The 13,956-nt window shown below is 37.0% G+C and overlaps 1 protein-coding gene across 8 annotated transcripts in view; it reads left to right on the forward strand.

Moving 5' to 3' along the window:
- The window catches only part of LOC107995644 (uncharacterized), a 148,070-nt gene that overhangs the window by 60,120 nt on the left and 73,994 nt on the right, over positions 1-13,956 (forward strand). For 6 of the 8 annotated variants that reach the window (XR_009829517.1, XM_062073894.1, XM_062073891.1 and 3 more), the window contains one exon: positions 13,078-13,122. The exons of the other annotated variants lie outside the window; for them this stretch is intronic. Coding sequence is in view for 5 of the 6 variants with exons in the window: in XM_062073894.1 (XP_061929878.1) it covers positions 13,078-13,122 (45 nt within the window). In the remaining variant the exon portion in view is untranslated. The remainder of the gene's footprint in view (positions 1-13,077; positions 13,123-13,956) is intronic. 8 annotated transcript variants of the gene reach the window in all.

A 13,956-nucleotide genomic window follows, 5' to 3' on the forward strand; every position in this document is an offset into this window, starting at 1 on the left:
GGAACCGTTAAGAGAAAGAAGAAGTGGCCTCTTATCGTTGTTCCGGGAGTCTGTTGACGCTGGTTGGCGAGAAGAAGAAGAAACCGGAGCTCGTCCGGAAAGTCTTTTACGGACATTTGACAGGGATCCGTCTGCGTCAGGTTCTTGATACGAGGCCCGAGGTGAGGACTCGAGAGACACTGCCTCTGTACTCGTTCCAATTGGTCTGTTAATGGCATATACGACTCGAATGGAACACGTATTCCTGTTCGGGGTATCTGGAGCAAACGGATGACGCGTATACATGGTACGTATGTACAGCACTTATATACTGCCACACATTCGTGACACGATTCGTTGGAACAATTGTATTGTGATTTGGTAGATGATAATGGGTATGCCTTTTATCTTGTTTTTCTTTTCTTTTTTTATTTCTTTCTTTTTGGTTCTTTATTAATTTTCCATCTTGTGCATAGGTCAGCGATATAGGGTAAAATTTAAATAGTTGAAGTCGGGAGGAAGCAATTGATTATGAAATTTTTGATTTTTATATTTTTGCAGTTTTTTTTTTACAACGAATGATGTTATTGGGAGCGATTCGTTTGAACTAATAATCAAATTTCTAGGATTAATCGAAAAAGGTTATAAATACAGAACTTTTATCTTTCGTTAGCAAGCGAAATTTTGCTTCTATGGAGAGTTAATTAAAGGCGATATGCATCGACGTTGTTACAAGATTAATATTGACATCAAAGCTTACCTCGTCAATATTTAACGTTTTGACTAAAACCTAATGTTTTAGAAGCTGATGAGGAAGCCTTAAAGAAAATTATAATTAAAAGAAAATTAAATAAAAGAATAAATACTATACGTATTTGTTTGAACAAATACAATAATTCTTCCTCTCTCGATACTTCACGCTGAATTATCATTATCCAAACTGGGAAAAAAATCCGAAAAATTCGCTCTTCTCCTCCATTTCTCCTCGATCCCTCGCGCTCATCGATCTAAAGATATCAAAAGATCGATACTTACTGATTCAACCCGTTTTCGTCGATTTATATCCCAATACGACCGATTATTCTATTAATCGCGCTATGGAAAATACCATAGCTAATCCTCTCCTCCATTTCTCCTAGAAAATAAAATCTCATCGATCTAAAGATGCCAAAACGATGCCAAACTCGACCGATTATTTCATTAATCGCGCTATGAAAAATACTATAGCTAATCCTCTCCTCCATTTCTCCTCGAAAACGAAATCTCATCGATCTAAAGATGCCAAAACGATGCCAATACGACCGATTATTTTATTAATCGCGCTATGGAAAATACCATAGCTAATCCTCTTTTCCATTTCTCCTAGAAAACAAAATTTCATCGATCTAAAGATGCCAAAACGATGCCAAACTCGACCGATTATTTCATTAATCGCGCTATGGGGAATATGATAGCGAGGATTGAAGATTTCGCGTTGGAAATTAATTTGCCGTGAGGCTCTTCTCGTCCTTCTCTGGTCCCGTAAATCACGGCCGACCGGCTGTCATCGCTCTCGTCCCAGTTCCTTCGCCCGTACGAAGGCCACGCGTAACAAGGTAAAACGCGGGCGTGCACCAGCCCCGCCGTCAGCCACGCAGCTACACGCGTAGCTAGAACGCGGAGAAATCAATGGATGGCCGCTTCGAAGGAGACGGCTAACTCTCGTCGTGATAATTTATGCGACGAGGAACGCTTCGAACGAACAGGTTTGCAAAGCTCCTTTTAGAAGTTTGTTCGAGAAATCGAGAGTGGTAAATTCTCTCGTAAATTTGAAAGGTGTTGTTTGCGAAGTTGTTTGCTTTCAGGGATTTTCAGTTTTTGTTTTCGATAAATCTGACAGGTCTTGCGATACTTTTGGAAGGGTTCTTTTTTCTTTTTTTCAAATCGAGCGTTTGTAACAAATCGATTTACTTAAAGTAGGACACGAGGATGTTATCCTAATTTATTTATCGATGGCTTCATGACTGGCCGATAACGTAGTTTCTAAACTGGGAATTGCATTAATACGTTATCGATTATTATATAGCCGAGCATCAGAATTACTTGACAGAGTTAGATAACCGAGCAGGATAGTAGAATTGATGAAGGTGAATATCCCCACGGTCAATGTTTATGAACATAGGCACGATCATATTAATCCATAACTCGAGAATCGTCGAAGCAGAGGTTTAAGTAAATACAGCTCGATTACTCGAACATACTCGAGCTAATTTGATCCGACGTCATCGATAACGATACATTCGTTGTCAATCATTATGCGATCTGCATCACTTATGCAAACGCAAGATTAGAAAATTATAAATTTTATCTATATACATTTATCTTGGAACATCCGAAATCCTGTAACTTTTAAACTTAAGAATACGAACTTAAGAAACGATATGAATAATAAAAATTGATAAATACGAAAGAAAATGATAATGATCCGTGAGCGATACGAGTTGAGGATTAAGAAGCGATAAGAGTAGAATAACTGTAAAACTTCATTATCCCGTGTCGTGAATCATAAGGATATTGGGCAACTTTTTTACGAGCTTAAACTCGCAGAATATATCGTAGAAAAGTTACGAATTCGAAGAAGCTGATCTGAAAGAACATATAATTTAATAAAAAAGAAAGTAATAACAATTAAACTTGTTCTAAACGCAAAAAGAAAATTGGATTACACGCGATCGAACGATGATACGAAAATTATCCGTCTAAGGAAAGATAAAAAAAAAAGTAAATTGCAACGCGCACGAGGAATATAATGCATGCATGCATTGCGCGAAGGATTCTAGGCTACGTTCCCCGTAGACAATAATTTCACACGATTATGCAGCTCGACACATTCTCGTCTCACGGTTCCGTGGGCGACCTCAGGTGAAATCTGATTAATCTCCACCTTTCCTCTCCGATCCTGTTCTTCCTCCCGACCCTCTTCGACCCAGTTACACGCGAGCTCGTGATTCATCTCGGAACAGAACGAATCGAAATCCCCGTTTTCATCTCGAGACTTCGACGCGTTAACTCTCCACCAGTAATATTATTCTTTCTCTTTTTCTTTTCCGGGAAAAAATTCATTTTACTTCTTCTTTTTTTTCACGTCGATTGGTGCCCGCTTGATTGCTCGATCGAGTGGGCCGATAATCGAATACACATTCGGATTTACAGATATGTATATATAGGTATTTTTTTCGGGATAAATTGTTTTTTTTTTTCCTTCCATGTCGGTGAATTAGCCAGAACAGTAAGGTTTTTTCAAATTTTTTCGGCGAGGAGTGAAATTGCACGTTTTATTTATCGACAATCAAAGTGAAAATTATTATATAAATTTCTAGTAAAAATTTAAATCAATATCTTGGAGTTGAAAATTTTTTAAAAAATAAGCAAAGGATAAAGAATTTAAATGAATAAAAATGTGTCTTCCGTGGTAATAGTTTATCAAAGAAAATTTGTATACAATGTAGCTGTTGCTCTTGAAAAAAAAATGTACACGACTTGCTATTCGCGTATATAAAATAAATTTCGAATGTTGGATACACGCGTTGATGCATTTTTATCACGCATCGAGCTGGTTGATTCCGAGTAGAAGGTATCGGGCGTATAATGAAGATCATTCAAGAGCTCGGTTCCGCTCTCGTTTGCGACTCTTACGAGTCCTACTTAATAATCTTTCTCATAGAAAGAAAAGAGCCATTAATTACATACACGCGACCGTGGAATGAAACGCGTGAACGTGTCAATTATCCGGGAACTTTGTAATAACAATGGTCGCGAGGGGAAGCTCGCCGTTGCGAGAAATTTATGCACATTACGATGCAACGTGGTGAAATGCAGCTTTGTTGAATTTTTCACAATGTTCGAGGGAGAAAAATGAATGTTCAGAAAGCATAAATTCTTCTTGTTAATAAATATCCCTTTCAGAAATTTGCAAGGTACGAAAAGGAATTTCTTTTTTACGTCGTGTATATAATGCATGCGCGGAACAAGATCCCCTGAATTTTAATTTGACTCGAAATTGATGCAAACGAAATATGAATTTTTCTCCCTTTTCATCCCAGAATATATTCGTTAAAAATAGATCTTTTCGGAATAAGTTGCAATTAGGTAGATATTCGATAAATATAAATATATCCAATTAGAAGAGGTGCACGCTCTTTTAAAAAGATTTATCCAGAAATTTCTACCATTTCTTGTCGAATCGAGACGAAAGAGGGATCGAGAAATAATCGCTTCCACATTTCCCCGTGAAATGAGAAGAGAGGGGGACGCACGAGCGCGCGTTCCAAGTTTCTTAAAAGTGTTTAGAAATTCTGATTGCAACCCTCCGCGAGCGCGTATCCCCCGGGGAGAGGCCACTTTAAAGGCAATTTTCCTCCATCCCCCCCCTTTTTATACAAGCACGACTTCCCAAAAATCTTTGAACTCGCCAAAGTTCCGCGAATTTTGCTACGATTTACCCCGTCGCTCCTCGGTTGGCCCTCGTTCGATAAACACTCGATAGAAGAAGTTCTCCCTCCCCGCGAACTTCCTCCCGCGACTCGAGCGCATTCAAAAGATCGTTCTTGGGAAGATTTACGTCCTGCACAAGAGCTACAATCTGCTACGTTTCTATTAAATTCGAGAAACAAAATGGCCAAGTAAAATATTATTTTTCGTTTGTTCTTACGACTAGTAAGAACATTTTTATTTTTTTTATTTTTTGAAGTCTCCTAATAATACTTATTAACAAAAATAATACTAATTTTTCTATCAAATTTTCTATATATGTATGAGAACGTAATTCTGTATAAATCTTTTTCTTTTTTTTCTTTTTTAATATATAAAACTTATAGGCATTTAAATACGTAGTTTCGTCTTGATTTATGAGTCGACATTTCTGCCTGGTCTGGCGACCGTGAAATATGCACGTTAAAATAAATCCTCTAAATAATTGAGTCAGGCAGAGTCGAATGAAAATTTCACGTGAACGGTGAAAGATATCCCGCGATTATCCGGAACCAGGCCGAGAGAACTTTTCAATTTACGTTTATCTCGGATGGTATCGCGCATTATCATGGAAATTATTTTTCAACACGGCTTATATTTTATTTCGCCTGCGTTTTACCCCTCCTCCCGATTTTTCTATCATTTATATTTTAATTCATTTATCGTTTCCACGGAGAAAATGATAATAACGATGATGATGATGATGATGACGACGATACGTTATCGATTTGCGTTACGTTCTTTTTTTTTTCTTTTCGAAAAATTCGACAATCTCCACGTTGTTCGTTACTGTTATATAATAAATAAAAAGAAGGTTGTTGCATAAGATGTTGAAACTTTGTGTAACTCATAAAAGCGTTCAGAGCCTTCAACTTTCGTTTCAGAAACTTCATTAATTATTTTCGCGATTGTCTCCTTAACTGGAAGTTATCCAACTTTTCAACGAGATTCAGCCGATTAGTGTTTAAAATCTGTTTCAATGTTAATCTCACACGCGAAATTTTTCTCCGAGATTGCCGATCTTTTATTGAAGCATTTTAATTAAAGGAGATTAAAAGAGATTACAAAATTTATATGTATATTTAATTTCCCAATTATCGAAAATTCGAGCCTCGTAAACTATCGATTCCATTTTGAAAATCGACAATCTTCCACTTTTGCGCGTGCAAAAATTTATAATTTTTCTTTTGATTTTCTCGAAAATAAAACCTGGAAAAAGTAAAAATTCGTATTTTTCCACACCCTCTTTTCATTAATATCCGAAACAAGAAATCAAAAAATCCTTCTTACAAATCGTTCCCCCTCCAGGACAAATTAAAAATTGAAGCAAAAATCAAGGAAACGTGGAATAGCTTCAGAATACGTCAGCTACGATCGAGAAGAAAGAAAAGGAACAGGAGACAAATCGTGTGAAAGAAATCGATATATAGAATAGTGGTGGGATAAGGATAGATTTGGGGATTCCGTTACTCCTCCGTAAGTGCATTCTCCGCTCTCTGTGTCCCATCCGGGAGGAGCCTTTGACTCAAATCTCGTTCAGCTCTCGTAGAATCGACTCTCTCGTTACACGCTCTGACCTCCACACGTTCCAAGGGTTGCTCCATTCGAGACACATTGGGTGACCCGCGGGGGCTTCTTGTATTTCACGCGATCGCGAATGGATCCTGCGTTGTTCAACGTTCTCGAGTTTTTCGAGAGATCGATATTGGACAGGGGGAGCGAACGGTGAATTTCGATGAAGGTTTGAGGAGGAGGAGGAGGAGGAGGGAAGGTTTCGAGCGTGGATATTGTTCGATGTTATATTATGGTTATTAAATTGATAGGATGGATTGATAGCGAGGATGATAAATCGGGGGGGAGGGGATGAATTGGCGTAAAAATTGTGCGTGTGCTTTTTCGGAGTATGAGAAAAGATATGAAAGGATGAAAGGAGGGAAGAGTGTCGACGTTAAGATGTTAAGAGATTAAGTTTTAAATTTTTTACTCGTTTGATGGGACCTTCATAGGTTCGTACGAAGATAGAAGGAAGGAAAGGCGAAAGGTGAAAATTTAGAAAATTTACAGCGTTACTTATACGACGTATCTTCATTCCTTTTATTTATCTTTCGTGAAAATTGTAATAAAAGTTGGTAATAAAAGTTTATGTACGTGTTCAAAATTTTACCATTATTTGCGCTGGCTAGCTTTCATAACTGAAAGTGTACGTAATGGAAAAATAAATTACATTTACATAAAAAAGGGATATTTGTTATTTTATTTTGTAGGCATTTGAGAAAAGAATCAAGAAGTTATAACAAATCGTTGCTTCTTTCAATATTAATGATAGCAACCCGAGTATGTCCATTCGTGTTCATTCATTTTCCAAGTACATTTTCAATCGAGAACAATGACACTAGCGTCAAATAGACATTCGTCGAAATCACTATATCCTCACTGGTTGCTACGTAACCAGAATATCCAAACAAATGTTATCGATTACAAGTAGTGCCTGGTTGAATAGCATGAATCAGACGTACAGTACTCTTTCATTGATCAAACAATATACTTGCGCGATACAACGGGAAATATTTATGCAAAATATACGGAAATCATTGAATGAAACGAAGTCGAACGAGAATTAATTAAACTTCGCAAGTGTCGTAAACTTTATCAAGAAGAAAAAAGAAAAAAAGAAAAAAAGATCGTCTCAAAATCCCATCTATAACCAGATCCACTTTAAAACCAGCCCAATTTCCAACCCCTCCCTCCGAAAAATCACACACAGGAAACTTTCAAACTTTTTGACAAGCCTGGAATAAGAGGAAAAACAAACAACCACGAAACTAACGCGTAACAACGATAGACGAAAAACCGATGATCCACGCGTCATTCGTGATCCACAGATGCAATTTAAAAGCGTAACGCGTGGCAATCAAAATTCACCCGAGCCAGAAACAACCCTCTCCCTCGTTCGATTCCCAATTTTCCCCAATTTCGAAACTCGATCTTTCCTTTTGTCCAGCGCCCGAAAACGAACGTACAAGAAGGAAAATTCGGCGAGGCGCAATTAAGGGGGGGATCAGATATATTTCAAGGTGGACGGAATCCTGCACTCGTTACCGCAATTACGCCATTCCTGAGCAACCATCCATATATCCGCGCATTGTGTCTATCCTAGATGGAGACCCATCTGTTTTTGGATCGCCGGTTTGGACAATTGGCCAATGCTCTTTCTCCGTCCAGTTGTTTCCAATTACGGGAAAATGCGTGCACGAAGGGAAAATTGGATTCGATTCGTGGGAAGATCGATGGTATCGAGAGGAGATTGAGTTTCGGAAGAAATTGAGTGTCGTGTCGTGTACTAAGTTTAAAATTTAATGATGATGAGAAAAAGATAGAAAAAGAGAGAGAGAGAAAATTTACTGAGATATTTTCTTTATAAAGAAAAAAAAATTTCGAAAAAGTCGAATCGAAGGAATGGAATTTTTTCTAGAATTTCTTTCGGAATTTTTCTTATTTGTAGAACATTGAATCTTTTCCATTTAAGTGGTATAACGTTCTTGAAACAAGAGGGAACATCGTTTTCATTTTATAGATATATACGGATTGAGAGAAAATTTTTCCTCGTCGAGGGAGGGGAAGTCTCATAAAAGATTACCACTTCGCTTAAAATCCCGATACTCCTTCCTTTGTTTGTACAACTTCCGCTCGCAATAACAGAATCACATCTATCAAATGTTGCACGGTACGAAGTAAGAAGTAAAAAAAAAAGGAAAACGAGCAACGTGAATAAAATATAAAAATAATCCCGCTCTGAAATTGATCGATCGAATCCGTATAATCGTTTGGCCAACGAGTAAAATATACACTTGTTTAATAAATGCTCAAACGTCGTAACATCTTTGATGAAAAGTTAAGAAAAAAAAAGAAAATTTAATCAAGTATTCTTAATATTAAAATAGTTCCATCTCTGTGGAGAAACCGTGGAAGATTGCGCTCGATATTCGATCTTTACTTACACTGATCGATATCACTGTCCAATGGTTCCATTCAAAGCTCAACTTATATATCGGAAAGTGTAATAGAAAATGAGTTCGTTAGAGGCGATTAGGGATGAATTTTCGTGGAATGGAGATCGAGAGGACAAAGGAAATGGTGGATGGTGAAGTGAAGAATTGAGTGGAAGAGGATTATTGAATGAAAGGGAAGGATGGGTTAGAAGAGTGAAGGAATTGGAAAAGTGATAGGTATAAAGGTCGAAGGTTAAACGTTCGCGATAGAAAAGACTTATCGGTATTGGAAGCATGGTTTTCTCAAAGATGGAACGAATTTCGTTAAATTTCTTTGAAATAAAATAAAATTACCCTCGTCGAGAACAAAATTTCTTTCAAATTGTACTAATTAAGAATAAAGCGCTTTGATATTCAACTAAAATTTAAATATCAAAAGCCATTTTTTTATTCAACTTAATGAGCAAAAATAGCAGAAATAATTGAAGATTTGCAAGTGCAAAATGTGTGGTGAAACGAATTGGAATTGGAATAACCAGGGATTAAAATTACATTTTCTTTTTTTTTCCAAGGAGAAAACAAATGTTGCCCAAGTGTTTCTAAGATGAAATTCTTCTCGTCGTCTAATGTTGCAGAAAGAACAAATGGAAACGAGAAAGAATACGCAAGAAAATAGGTGTAGGCGAGGAGTGAACAAAAGGAAGTTGTGAAAAAAGAGAAAGAAAGAGAGAAAGAAAACGGAGAGCGACGGAGAAAGAGTAAAAGAAGGATTAAATGACTAGGGAAGAAAGGATGAAACGATAGAAGCAGGAAGCGGAGGGGAGCGAGAGAAAAAATGTAGAATGATGTGAAGATGGCAAAAAGCAAGTAAGAAAGAGTGAGTCATTTGTTCGGCTTTATATCTGGCGTATCGTGTTGGTGTGTATATGAGTGTAAGAGATCTCGAAGATTGAAATATCGATGTTGAACAGTGAGATCGCTCGGAGAAATAAATTCGAGACCTGCTATTATTTACTAAAAAGCGCACGTCGAAATAAATGTACAGATATTTTTCTCTCCGTGGGGAGAGAATTCATTGTTCACGTCAAATATTGTTGGATAAAGAAAAGTAAGTATATTAAAATGGGGACAACTACAATTTACTAAAAACAAAAAATAAATAAATATTATTTTTATGTCGAAAACGAATTCTCTGTTCGAATGAAAAAATTACTATTAAATTACGACAAAGAATATTTCGATTATTAAATTATATTATTGCTTCCATTCGCAATAAATTACGTACATAAAATTTTATGTACATAAATTATTCCAATATCTCTGGTTATATTATATTAATACAGGAATAAATTATCTAATGAACTGCTTTCGAAAGATCGTCAAAAAGTGAAAGAAATTTTTTCTATACTTTCCTTTCCACTATAATCCTACACGTATCAACAATTTATTTAACCCATTTGATTTCCAGAAATAGAACGTAATGAAAACGAAAATTATAATAAAAACCACGCAAACATTTATACTTAATTTGGGGTTTATTTGTTCGTGTAAATTCGCGAGAAAAACTCGAAATAACTTTGCAACTTCTCGAAAGTTAGCAGCGTACACTTGTCAAGCAACAAACCGACAAAAATTGCTGGAGGGAGGGAAAAATAGTCGTAGAAAAAAGGATGAAGGGGGAGAATAAAAATGTTGGGGTTTATCCTTCTCCCTTTCCCCCTCCCCCTTCCCTTCGGCTGAATTTTTCATTTACACTCGCTACTCAATTACGTGGAGGATTTATCGCGTTAAAGCATATTTTGCAGCGGACAGGGCGAAGCACCGAGGCCAACTGCAGGATAAGCTTTGGCTAAATAATTGCACCGTGTCGCGACGCACCTCTGGAACACTTCTCGAGTCCTTTCTTTCCTTCTTCTCGTTCCACCCAACCTCTCCGCCCTTTCAAACATCGTGGAAAGAGTTTAAGCGTCTCCTCCTCCTCCCTCCCTTCACTCCTCTCGCGCTGCTTCAGTTTATGCCTCGTCTCTCGAGCTGGTCTTTTAATTTAATTACGGGCATCATCTGTGATTGTCCAAACTGGTGAAGAAAATTCGAATATTCTTGCGTATTCGTTCCAAGAATTTCGTCTTGGATATAGGTTTACGTGACGATTTATCGCGAAATTCGACCAATGATTTGGAAAAATGAAGGGTTAATGCGAAATGAAATAATAAATTCATCGGAAACGGAGTTTCACGATGATGCTTCGTCCATTGATCGATGTTGATACGAAGTGGTCCATCATTTATGATAACATTTCGTGTTATGGGGATAGTTCGCGATTTGATTTAGATCGATCGTTTCGGGGTAATAACTTGGATATTAACGAGCGAACGTTTCATTTTATTTCAATAAACAATTATTGTGAAAATAAAATAATGCTATAAGTTGTAACAATACATTGCATTGCATTAACATTTTCTTTTAACAATTATTCCCGCTAATTCTTTAATTAATGCAAAAACGGTGCATCAATTTCAAAAAATGGAACACTTAAGAGTGTACACAGAGGACACGTGTCAATTTTACATCTCCCTTTACGTAACGCTAGGTTTTAACGACACGTAGATTTATACTAACAAATTTACACGTGACACAATTCTCGACAGCGACTTGTCATCTAGTTCACGTTAAAAAAAAAAAATAAACATGAAGGATGTTAAAGGTGCGGTGGACACACACGTTATCTGTCAGATCCACGTTCTAATACTAATATCCAATTTTTTTTTAAACGACGAAGAATTACTATAAAAAAAAAAGTTGTCGAATAGGCAATGTATTTAAAATTGTATTCAACTTCAACAACAAGCAAAATGTGAAATGTATAAAATAATCGCTGTAGAAAGTTAAATTATTTTCTTGAACAAAATTTCTCATATTTCGAGTTTAACGATAAACAATATATAAATAGGATCATCAATATTTCAATTTTTTCCATTCTAAAATATTCACTTCTGGATGAAAATTTCTGTATTCTGTTTACAAGCGTAGAATTTAAAAGATATTACTTCGGTATTATTCTATCCTAAGCTAATCTAATTTTATAAAATATAAAATATTTACTAAAACGAAATTTATTCGAACAATTGTAATTGTCTTTAATTATCTTAAGAAATTTAAATAATCGTCGTGTTTCTACGAGCTCCTGTTGGTTCAAATCAAAATTTTCCAATAATAAAATTCCAAACTCGAATTTCTCGGGGAGAGAAAGTGAAAAGCGTTGAATTGCATAATTGTCAAAAGTAGAATCAACCTCTACCGAGCGTTTTATAAATCGAAGAGAATCGAAGGAAAGATCCTCGAGAGAGATCGAAAGAGATTGGCGATGGAGGATCGTCACATCTCGTTTTTCGGCGTGCGATCAAAACCTGTACGGTTACCGAAATGCCGCCGATGGAGAATGCGCTCCTTAGGACCGCGGGTTATTTTAAGAGAACTGGTTTGGTTGCCGTGCTATATTTACTTTTCTCCGCCACGCCAAAGTCATTGACAGCGTCCTCTTGCGTGGTCCTCGCCATCCTCGTCCTTCGAATTCGTCTCCAACACCGCCCCTCATCCTCTGAATATTCCTCCAACGCGTTTATCTTCGCGAGCGTGTACCATTTTCGATAATTCGAGATTCGAAGAGAGGCCAGAAACAATGGGCCAGAAAGAGTAATTTTTTTAAGAATTCGAAGATGCGCTCGAGGACGTCGAACGATAGATCCAAGTTGAAGAGAATGGTGGAGATTTTAAACCCGAATTCGATTCTCAGCTTCATTCTTGCGGGAAGCCATGCGCTGGTTGGATACTTGCGGGGTTTTAACGCGTGTTTAATGTTCAATTGTATCGTATGCGGATTCGCTTCGGTATTTTATTTAATTAGCTATTGTTGGATAGATAGGAAAAATAATATTATTAGTTTTGGAGATACTATTATGATATCGAATCATTTGATGTAACTTAAAAGTTTTTAAATAATCGTTTGTTGCGACTCGTTGCACGCGAAATTTTGAAACGGTAATTTTACACCTCGTGTAACGGGATGAATTCGTTTTGGAGATAAAACAAGGGATCCGAAGAAGAAGCAGCGTTAATTTTATCTAAACCGAATTGCTTTAACCGGGGTACTTTAAATTCCAGGTCAACGGGGTAAAACTGTCTTTGTTATTTTCGTAAACGTTTATTCTCGCTTTGCCAGATATTTTTAGCCGTGACTCCGCGCTAAACACCATGCAACTTACTACACCCTGTCATAGCTTGTGCATCCGGAATATTGTTCCGTCCGAATTTATACGAAATTAATGCCACCTTCCCGAGCCTCGAGAACCTGAAATTCGAGACTTTATAACGCGAGTTAACCAGAGTCGTTGTAAAATTTCTGGAAGTACGTATATTTAAAGCTTAAAGCTCTTGTTATATACGCGTCTTGGACCGAGATAAATTTCTTTCACGGGGGAAAAAGGAATAAACCAGATCGAAAAATAAAAATAAAAGGGAAGGGAGAAAAATATATATATATACATAAAATAACGAATATCGTCAAATATTTTATTATTCTAATATTTTATTTTTATTGCAGGTAATATTTCAACTATAACCGAGCCGCAAAATATAACATCCTATCGTAAGTACCTAAGAGATAATCTCACAGTCAGTTTAGAGATTTTTTTAATTTCACGCTAAATTAAGATTTTAAATTAAATAAATCCAAACATTGTTATTATATTTCTATATCGCTCATAATATTAATCATGAAAATATCGAAAAATAATTCTTCCTTTAAATGTGACAATGGCGAATCGAGTCTTCGTAACGCAAAATATTACAAAATTGAAAATGCATTACGTTCCTGTTGAAAAGAAATATACTGCGTTAAAATCGGAACGAGCATATTTCCGCTCGCCTCGAATAGGTTGGTCGAAATATTCCAAATATCCGCCTCACCCTTTTCGATTCGTTCGATTTCCAAAATCGCCAAACTCGATGAAGTCGTCGCCTGAAACGGCGATTTACTTCGATTACTTTAGCAACGCTCGAAATAATTCGCGAAAATTCGACTCCATTAAGCAGCAACTAGCCGAGTTGGAGAGCGCCGCGGATATTTAGTTATTACGTTAGAATCCGGGCTTCGCCGCGTAGTTTAAACTGTCAACGCAAGGCTTCCTCGGGGAATTCGCCGATTAAGTCGGTAATGAGCGAGATGTGTGTCACGTTAAACTCGGCTGGATACTCCGCTTACGTCTCGAAAATGAATTCCTATCCGGGAGGACGTAATTCGCGGGGATAGGAATTTAAACGGGATAAATCGCGATTAATATACGTCTAATTAATATTTGCGTCAAGATGTTTGCGCGGGATCGTTCATCACTCGCGGTGATATCTCGCCGGCTTTCAGATATTTATCGATCTTCTCGAGCGAGACTCGACACTTTAAAATGCTCGTTGTTAAACACCCGCT

The sequence above is a fragment of the Apis cerana genome, linkage group LG4 (genome assembly GCF_029169275.1).
Source record: "Apis cerana isolate GH-2021 linkage group LG4, AcerK_1.0, whole genome shotgun sequence".
NCBI lineage: Eukaryota > Metazoa > Arthropoda > Insecta > Hymenoptera > Apidae > Apis > Apis cerana.